The sequence below is a fragment of the Grammomys surdaster genome, unplaced genomic scaffold (genome assembly GCF_004785775.1).
Source record: "Grammomys surdaster isolate TR1022 unplaced genomic scaffold, NIH_TR_1.0 126313, whole genome shotgun sequence".
Taxonomy (NCBI): domain Eukaryota; kingdom Metazoa; phylum Chordata; class Mammalia; order Rodentia; family Muridae; genus Grammomys; species Grammomys surdaster.
In genome coordinates, this window is record NW_021621113.1 from 2,449,703 (window position 1) to 2,460,276 (window position 10,574).

At 39.2% G+C, this 10,574-nt stretch overlaps 1 protein-coding gene across 1 annotated transcript in view; it reads right to left on the reverse strand.

The window, feature by feature from the left end:
• Positions 1-48: 48 nt before the first annotated feature.
• Positions 49-10,574, reverse strand: part of Rbbp4 (RB binding protein 4, chromatin remodeling factor) — a 22,318-nt gene continuing 11,792 nt past the window's right edge. The window contains exons 4-12 of the mRNA XM_028759920.1: positions 8,934-9,107; positions 8,649-8,764; positions 8,375-8,535; positions 8,142-8,268; positions 7,328-7,405; positions 5,847-5,923; positions 5,565-5,622; positions 5,349-5,459; positions 49-710 (exon numbers count right to left, since the gene is read on the reverse strand). Of these exons, the coding sequence (XP_028615753.1) occupies positions 645-710; positions 5,349-5,459; positions 5,565-5,622; positions 5,847-5,923; positions 7,328-7,405; positions 8,142-8,268; positions 8,375-8,535; positions 8,649-8,764; positions 8,934-9,107 (968 nt within the window). The 3' untranslated portion in view covers positions 49-644. The remainder of the gene's footprint in view (positions 711-5,348; positions 5,460-5,564; positions 5,623-5,846; positions 5,924-7,327; positions 7,406-8,141; positions 8,269-8,374; positions 8,536-8,648; positions 8,765-8,933; positions 9,108-10,574) is intronic.

Consider the following 10,574-nt stretch of genomic DNA (forward strand, 5'->3'; position numbering starts at 1 on the left):
AGAAGCCAGAGACTGTTGTCTGATGGATACTAAATAAAACTCGCCAGCTTGAGGCTATATAGAAAAGCAATTTATTCCATTATAAGCACTTACACAGTCAGTCATGGAGAGTAACAGGCCTGATGGTGAGACAGGTCAACCAAAATGGAGATGGCATCAAACTATAGTGGTCAAAGACTAACCTCTAAAAAAGCAACTTTTATCAAGGATTAATTTAATCTTAAAAACAAATACAAACTAGCAATTCACTCTCAACTTGACAGTTCACCAGTGGTACAACTGCCAGGTAAAAACATACACCTTTACAACTTGGTGGTCCCAAGTTTGTTTGTTTGTTTTTTTTTTTAAAAAAAAAAAAAGGAAAGAAAAGAAAGAAAAAGAAGGAAAAGAAGGAAAAAACACACACAACAAAAAACAGACTTTGTTCAGCTATCCAGCCACAACTGGAGCCACCAACGAGGCGTTGCTGAATGAAGCCCCCCAGTTAAGATTTAGAAAACACCCATGGTCTGGGCTATTAGCATTGATGGTGGCACCTATTGTAGTTGGGTAGCTGAACAAAGTCTGTGTCTTAAACAATGTTAAATCCATCTCAGGGTTCAAAGGAGAACAAGGAGAGTCTAAAATCACAAGTGCAGGCGTGTCTAGGATCCCTGTCCCTCTGGATCCACACTTCCTTCAGGGTCTTCATCATTATAAATGTTCTCTGCCTGCCAAAAAATAAAGACAGCATTATGATATTGAAATGTTATTATGATAACATTTCAAGCAGGGCCATACATTTCTTTCTAACTACATAACAACTATTGTTGAATAAAAACAGCAATATACAACATGCAAACAGTATCAATCATAAATCAGTACAGTGTGTTCAGTAAAAACACGGAACAGGCCACAGCCTGCATAGGGCACGTTCACGTAAGCACAGATGATCAGCATTCCCAAACCCTTTAACCACATATATTATTGTTAATTGCTAAAATACAAACCATAAAAGTCTCTATGAAATACACAGAAAGTGGTATTTATGAGCAACAGAATTTCTTTTTGGAAAGAGAAATGTTTTTTTATTTTTTGTGATGTGCAACTGTGGAGCATGGTAAAACTAACTGAATGATAAAATTTAAGGAACTCTTAACAAAGCCTTATGTCCAAACGTCAATTTTTAAATGTTTTGAAAAAAAAAAACACTTTTACATAAACTAACCCCTACTTCCACAAGGTGATGAAACAGATTAATCTTAAATACCAAAACCACTACCATCTGGGCAACATTTATTGTTGTTAGCAGCTACTGTCTGTAACTTTATCACACTGGGTGTTGCAGAAGATGAGACAATCCTAAGTGATCTGGCCAGAGAGAGAATGAATATATAAGGCAATGAATATATAAAACCAAGCCAGATGTGGCGGTGAACTCTTGAGTTTGAGGCCCGCCTGGTCTACAGAGTAACAGTCAGGGCTACACAGAGAAACAAGTCTCAAAACTCCTCCCCCAACAACAACAAAAAAAACAGAACCACAGCTAAATAAACAGGGTAGAGGGAATCGTATTTCATGTCAATACTCATCAATAGACGTAACAGATACCATCTCAGAGGGTCACTGCAAGCTCCAATCTACAGAAGTATCTTGTCATTTCTATCCACCATTGCTATAAAATTTGGAAGTTTTGCAAGGAACTTCTTTGCTTGGTTTGCTTGCTTTTGTTACAATTCCACAGAACAAGAGATTTTGACATTTATATATTGTGCACATACAAATCCCCCTTGTATCAGCTTCCCCAAGAACTAGGACTACAGGGCTACCATATATATATATATACGGTCTATTACTGGGTTTATTATACTGGATACAAATGGAAGAGGTAAATACAACAGGGAGCGGGCAGGGACCGTTCATACCACTCTCCAAGCAAGTCAATGTGACACCAAAATCTGGAAGGTTAAACTTCTCCCCTTCTCGCTGGGGAGGCTGAGAGTTCCAAATGTTTGTCAGCAATTCTGCTGACTAGCCCAACTGCGAAGCTATCTAGGGCCCCACCAAAATTGCCTTAATTTTAAATTTTCTTTTGAGATTTTTAAACAAAGACAGTCCCTTTGGTCCACAAAAACAAACAAAATAAACCCAATTAACTTTCCTGGTGCTTCAGAGAAACCCCAACTGAAGAGATTAGACAGGGCAACACTTGCCAAAACTATGAAAACCCAGAGACCAGAAATGAATTGCTCCTTGGTCAGGTTCTAAGAAACAGAGCACGCCCACCCAGACAACAGTCAAGACTAATGTCCTATCCTCTAAAGAAAGGACAGGCCTTGAGCTCTAATGATGACTGCCCTCAAACACTAGTAGGGTTCAAAATGGCCTAATAAAGTCTCACTCAAGCAATTTCAGGTAATGATCAGGTGCACTCTGGATGGCTGACAGGACAAACATCTAACAGAGGTTTGGTCTTTTTCTGGATAATGTAGGGCCTTTTATAAATGAACCTGACTAGTAACCAATGATAAAGAGAATGCCCAAAGCCAAAGGAAATTTGTCAATCTCAGTCTTAGGGAAGTGAATTAACATATATGGGACCCAATAAGAAAACCTCACTTAAGTTAAAAACTACCAAATCTATAGCTTTCTTTTCCAGCTAAAATGTCAACACACAAACATCTAGAACAAATCTAAACAACTAATGCAAAGCTGATGGCTGAACCTGTGACGGATGGATCTTCTGATGTTTACTAAAATTTGGCTCAGCGGTAGAGAGTGTTTGTCTATCATGCACAAGAGCCTGAGTTCTATAACCTGGGGCAGTGGTGCATGCCTTAACTCCCAGCACTGGGGAGGCAGATGAATTCAAGGCAAAGCTTGTCTACAGAGTAAGTACCAGGATGGATGGTCAGAGCTACATAGTAAGAAAAAGGGACCATCAGTAAGCCAGTTTGTCCTCTCCTCTAATTCTTAAACTTTAGCATTTAGAAAACTGAGGCAGGTAGATTGCTATGAATTAAATCCAGCCTGTTTTACACAGTGAGATCCTGTCTCAAACAAAACAAAACAACACAATCTTTTACTGGGGGACAGTGGTAAAGAGTACTTGTTTTGGCAAAGAACCCAGGTACAGTGCTAAGCACCCACATGGTATCTCACTATCATCATTATTTGCAGGCCAAAGGGATCTGATGCCCTCATTTCGGCCTCCAGAGGCACTGCATACACACAGTGCACACTGAAAAATGCAGGAAAAACACTCAAACATGTAAATAAAGCCAAAACAAACCTTTTAGGTCTTTATGGTCTCAAGACTACAAGAATATAAGGCTGTCACATCACAAACTGCTAAAAGATTTAAAAATTCTCTTTAAAGAAATAAGAACATCTCAACTTCTTAAACAAAGCTCTAAAAGTTAGGCATAGAGGTTTATGCCTTTAGCTCAGAACTTCAGAGGCAAAGGCCTCTGTGAGTTCAAGGCCAGCCTGGTCTATAGAACTAGTTCTAGGACATGCAGGGCCACACAGAGAAACCCTGTCTTGAAACAAACAAACAAACAAACAAACAAACAAACAACAAACCCCAAGCTCTATGACTCTTATCAGTAGTTGTAGCCTTACTTTATGTTCTGGTTTCCACTATTTTTCTTTAATTGGTACTCAATGGTTACAACCTTCACCATTATCACTTATTACAATCCATCACTGGGCTCCTTCTTAAAATTGTTATTTTTGTATTTCACCACATTTTCAGTAAAGAAACATCAGGATGCATATATAATATTCAAATAGTCCAAAATCATACCCCTACAAGCAAGCTACCCAAGGATGGCTCTCTTAAGACAAGCATGGCCAGATTTTCCTGGCTCTTGTTCACTTACAAGTTGATATAATCACATCATTACTGTAGCCTCCCACCCTAGAGGATTTCTCTGTACAGTTGGGTAGTCCTGGCTGTCCTGAATTTGCTACATAGCTCAGGCTCAAACTCAGAGATTTGCCTGTCTTCTGAATGCCACAATTAAGTAAATGCATGTGTCACCATGCCCCGCCCACATCTTGTATTTTTAATCTTGCATTACTAAGACAACTTCAAGATAAACATATGATGTAAGGATCCCAATCAACTTTTACTACAGGGATTCTAGAGCTTCCTTTCTAATTACAAGTAAAGAGACCTCTGTAGCATAACATTTCTTACACATACACTATGGCTCTGATCAACACTGAAATTAAAGCAATCTAATCATCTTTCAGCTCTGAGCTACAATTCTTGGGAATACAACTCTCAAGTGGGATTCGGGGTAGCAAAGTGTATAGAGAAAGAAGTTACCCCTAACCCTGATCAACATGTAAGCTGGGTGTGTTTAACAACATCAATATGTTGGTGGCCAAATGTTTTGAAACTAAAAATGGATCCCCAGAGTCATTAAGAGGTTGGCAGTCAAAGTCAGGTAAGATTCTGCAGAGTCTTACCAATCTAAGACAGAAATGCGTTGCTTTGGCTAATGCATACTCAATGACGGGTAAGGAAGACATTCTTGTCAAGAGGCAATCTTGTTTAGGAAATAAAAGGGGTAGATGTGGAGAGCTCTTGGGGCTGCTTCTAGAAACTTGGCAGGAATTTGCTTTGGGCTAGGACAAGGAAGTAGGCTCAGGATCTTGATTATCTTGGTAAGTCCCCGAATACCAGTTTGTTTATTGCCTTGTCTTGACCTAGAACTGACCTTATTCTTTGGATGTACTTAGAATGGCATAAAAGCAGACTTGGAAAAAAAAATCAACCCACTTCAGCCTCAGCACTGGCTGGAGCCATGTTATTTGAGGGGAAAAAAAAAAAAAAAAGCTGGGCAGGAAAAAGAAGATTAATTTTTATTTAAACTAAAAATAACCACTGGCACAATCAGATAAAGGAAATAAAGGTTGAGCCAGGTAGTGGTGGTGCTGCATACCATTAATTTTAGCACTCAGGAGGCAGAGGCAGGTGGGTCCAGCCTGGTCTACAGAGTGAGTTCTAGGAGAGCCAGGCTTCACAGAGAAACCTTGACTTGAAAAACTAAACCAAACCAAAAAACAAACACCAAGAAGAGGCAACAATTCAAAATGACACATAAAGTGGAAACAGAAGAGCCAGGAGTTTAACCAGACAGGGCTACATGAGACCGTGCCTCAAAACAACACTAAGAAAAGGAAAATGACACAAATATTAAGTCACATGTAAAGAAAATTGAACAGATGGCAGCTGCATCCACTAAGTGTGTGTATATGTGTATCTCTATCGTCATTCATATATACACACATACATAGGTTGAATGTTGCCTCATATATCTAATTTCTATAAACCAACCAACCAACCAACCACTTACCATCTGCCACACTTGCATGATATTGTCTTCTGATACAGAACAAATCACCCAAGGCTCATTGGGATTCCAGGAGAAGTCAGATATCTTGGCAGTGTGGCCACCATGAATAAACTGAAGAAGGACCAAAACAAAGACATTAAATACAGCTCACAGTAAATCATAGCCCACTCACTATTTAAAACACTGAAGATCCAAAGTGCCTGACTTGTAACATACCAACAACTCTGGTGGGCCATCCTCTGCATCTTCTGGGGACTGTTCTTCTCCAATTTTACTTTAAAAAAAAAAAATTAGGTCAGAAAACATTACACTCAGTACCTATCTTTAAAAAATGTAAAGATAAGTAACTTTGCTAAGCTTGGTGGCATTCAGGAAGCAGAGGCAGAAAAATCTCTTGAGTTTGAACCCAGCCTGGTCTACAGAGGGAATTTGAGGACAGCGTCCCCAAAACCTCCACCCAAATAGCTTCAGGGATAGGGTAACTAACATAAAACTCACCTTAGATCCCAGACATTCAGCCTACGATCAGTACCGCTGGAAGCTAAGATAGTCTCATTGTGAGGCGACCATTGAACCTATACCCAAGAGTGAAGAAAACGAAAAACCTTATTAATAAAAGAGAATATGGTTAAAACTGACAAATACTTCTTACATAAAAATAACTCATTACTAAAGATAGGATATTAGCTTCTGATGCATTTTACACTCTGTTCCACAATGTGGCTCAATAGGGCCTCAGAGAGCACAGACCTCAAACTGGCTTTAAACTTGTGTCTCTTGCCTTAATCACACACACACTGAAACATAAGCCACCAAACCTAGCTTCAACTTGCACCTTTGAAACCTTATTTTCCTCCTCTCCCTGACAAATTATTTATTCTAATCTGGTTTTTAATCAAAAGAAGTTAATTTCTGACATGTAAACTAAAATATTGATAGGTGGCATAATTCCATTATTTTCTCAACCGCTCATTATGTACCACATAATACAGGACAGGTTACTTCTACCTTTCTCCTCAAAGACTCTTTACAATAGTGTTAGCTATAGAAGATACAAACAACAATCATTTATTAGGCAAATGCTGGTTCCTGGCACAAGAAAGGTATTACTGACCAATGGGTTAGGGCAGAGTGTAGTTATTCTTTCCAGCAACATCACCATCACAAAGCTCAAGGAGTTGAGACAAGGGCAAAATATGTTCAGTATTTAGTCTATAGAGGAGGATGACCCTATATTTGATGCTCCTGCCCCTTCTTCCTGCATGCTGGGATTATGTAGGGTCTCTTACTAGATAGCTCAGGATGAACTCAGAGCTGTGACTGCTTGGTTGATCTACCTCTGGGTTGAGATTAGAGGCATGTATTATCATGCCTGTCTTCACTATAAAATTCAAGTCTGAGTGAAAAGGTTGCAAAGTAGTTGTCAAAATGCCTTACAACAATGTGTTTTAAAAACAGTTATTTGAGTCAGAGGGACTTGCCTATTAAAACGGGGACACACAGGACGCATAGTAAAACTATCTGAAAGGTGGGGCTGGAGATATGGCTCAGATCTTCTAGAAGACCAGAGTTTAATTCCTAGAATGCAAAATGACCCCCCCCCCCCCCCCGGTTTTAAGACAGGGTTTTTCTTTTTCTGTGTAATAAACCTGGCCGCCCTATAGATCCACCTGCCTCTGCTTCCCAAGTGCTGGGATAAAGGTGTGCACCACCACTTCCACCCAGCACAAAACAATTTTAAAAATCAGATAAGAGACAGGCTGTGGTGGTACACTCCTTTAATCCCAGCATGCAGCAGGTAGACCTCTGGGTTCAAGACCAGCCCAGTCCAGAAAGCAAGTTCCAGGATAGTCAGGAATATACAGACATATCCTATCTTTAAAGTTCTGCTAACTTGAGCAGATTTTCTGTAAATAAAGGAAAATGAAAGAAAGGGAAGGAAAGGGAAGTGAGAGGGTAGACACACTGGTTTCTCTTACTTGGAATATTTCATCCTTATGTGATTCAAAGGAATGCAACTTGAGTTTCAGATTTCTCAGATCCCACAAGGCAACAGTCTATGTACAAAAAGAAAAATGAATTAGTATCAATTTATTAAATAAGAACACACCCTAGGGATAACAAGATGGTTCAGTGGCTAAGGGTGCTCCCTGACAAGCCTGATAAAAGAGTTTGATTCCAGAACCCAAACAGTGAAGAAGAGAACAGACTTTGGAGAGCTGTCCTTTGACCTCTACAGGTGTCATGGCATATGTGCCCCCACCCCTATCAAATAAATAAATGTAATTTTAAAAATTTTAAGTTAAAAATCACATTCCTTTATTTATATATTTTTATTTCACACCCTGACCTGGAGTTTATGCCTGTCATATACTTTATCTATTCAGTATATATGCAATACATGTACAATGAAAACCATGCGAAGATCAGAGGCCGACTTGTAGGAGTGAAGTGGGCAATCTCCCTTAGTCATCTGGGTCTTGGGGACTGAACTGAGATCTCCAGGCTCCAATCAGTGCCTTTACTCACTGAGGCACCCTGCCAGTATGATAATAAGCTCTTTTTAAAAATTTACAAGAGAAGACAAGAAAACCTTTAACTAAAATAAAATATTAACTCAGCACCCACTTGGTGGCTCACAAACATTTGTAAAATTAAATCCCAGGAGATCTGACCTCAACAGGTACCAGGCACCATGCTCAAGACATATACGTAACTGAAAATACCCATTAAAATTTAAAACCTCAAACAACAACAACAACAACAACAAAAATCCAAACAAGGCAAACCTACCTTGTCAGCCGATCCTGTGGCAAGAATAAACTCACTGTAAGGATTGAACGATAAGCAATTCACTTCAGCTGTGTGAGCATCAACCGAGTGGCTTGGCTTGGAAGTATTGTTTGAACGAGTATCCCAACTTAATTTAAAAAGAAAAAAGAAAAAAACAGAAGAAACTTGACATGGTGACCAATACAAAACCCTGAAAATATATGCATTAAAAATAAACAATAGGTTCCACTCACATCATAAGTTTCTGATCATCAGCAACCGACCCAAACAGAGACTCGTGGAGCAGGTGCCAGGAGACATCCTCCACCACTGCTGTGTGCCCCGTAAAGATGGTCTTTGCATCCACCACTTTTCCTTCTTTTGGAACTGCACTGATGTCCCACAGGCAGATGGTCTTAAATGTAAAATTAACCATTATATAAAAGATTCTCACTTCCCCGCATATCCCAAAAAAGAAACCAACTGGTAACAATCCCAGATTTGCCTCACAACTGCAAGGATACGCACATGGTCGTCTGAAGCACTAAGCAAGTGCCCGCTGAGGTTTGGATTCCAAGAAAGCCCATACCCTTCCTTCTGATGTCCACGGAGACGCAAATCTGGGTTGCATTCTCCAGAAGGGTCTGCAAAATAACATATATCAATTGTCAAAAACAAAGACAATCCATCGTCTTTCTGGGTTTATTAAACAAAATGATGCCGCAAACATCTATTATATAAAATACAGACCCCTTACCAGATTATCAGTATAATTTTTTAAAAATCTGTATCTGATTAAAAAGAGGAAGGTACCTGGTTTAGAAGGGTGCTTTGTGTAGTCAAAAACAAGAACATCACTGGATGGAGTCTTTGTTGCAATAATGCAAGGGTTCTGAGGCATGTATCGGGCCCTGTTTACTTCTCCTTCATGGTTGATCTTGATTTCTATTTCAATTTTCCCACTGACAGAACCAAAACCTCCAAATTCTGTATATATAATAAAAATAAAAAGTACTCAAACAACCAAGTCATATATTTAGAAGACTGAACCTAGACATTTACAGAACTAAAGAACTTTCATACATTTGTAATTATAGATAGATTAGTAATAAATACTACATTATTAATTGAAATTGTGACAGTATGAGTCAAGCTAGGTGGATCTGAGTTAGAGGCCAGCTTGGCCCAGAGAGAAAGTTCCAGGACAACACAGAGAAACCATGTTTTGAAAAACTAAAAAAGAAAATTTTTTGTCACTAACACCACTATGACTGGTGTGTCTGAAGATAGCTACAGTGTACTCACATATATAAAACAAATAAATAAGAAAAAAAGGAAAGGGAAAAGAAAAACAAATGTTACTTTACTTATCCGCTGACTGATAGGGTCTCATTTCGTATAGGCTACCTACCCTCCAACAATTATGTAATCAAGGATGACCTTGATTCTACCTCCACCTCAGGTGTTGGGATTACAGACAAACACCCCTATTACTAGAGAAGTATTGCTAACTAAAGGACAAAAATTATTCCCAGAGAGCAAAGGTGTAAATGAATAACACTGTTGGCCTATTAGGTAATCTTCAGCCTCAAAATGATTATACATTCATTTATTTTGAGACAAGATTTCACTGTGGCCCTGGCTAGCCTAAAACTTGCTATGTAGATCAGACTGGCCTGGAACACACAATGATCTACCTACCTCTGCCTCTGCAAGTACTCAAAGACTCAAAGTCATCATATTTATTTATCTATTTTTGCCTGTAGTTCACACACCATGAAACATATCTTTAATCCTGGCACTAGGTAAGCAGAGGTAGGCAGACCTTTTGAGTTTTAGACCAACCTGGAGAACACGGTGATTGATATCCTGTCTTTGAGATGTAACACAGAACTAGGAAAGAAGGCTCTTGAGCCAGCTAGCCTGGAGCATTCCCTACAGCTACGGAACAGCCAAGATACTGCCTCAAATAGGTAGAAGGCAAAGTTGCCCCCTGACCTCCACATAAAAACACCAACACCCATACAGGTATGTAAAAATAAATATTAGAAAATATGTAACTATAAAGTGATCAAGAAGTTTCCAGTTTAAGCACATGGCAGTAAGCATGAAACTACACACAACTTTGACCTTCTAAAAAGTTTAACTGTCAAAGTGCAAATCAGCACAGGTGAAAATCAATACTCGGCAGAGCCCACAGAAAAAAGGGGTAATCAAATCATAAAATGCACGATTTCAGTTTGGGGCATATACTTATAGTACAGTAGTAGGAATTCAGCTTAGAAAATTTAAACAGGCTGGCGATGGCGCATGCCTTAATCCCAGCATTTGGGAGGCAGAGGCAGGCGGATTTCTGAGTTCGAGGCCAGCCTGGTCTACAGAGTAAGTTCTAGGACAGCCAGGGCTATACAGAGAAACCCTATCTCAAAAAAAAAAAAAAAAAAAAAAAAAAAA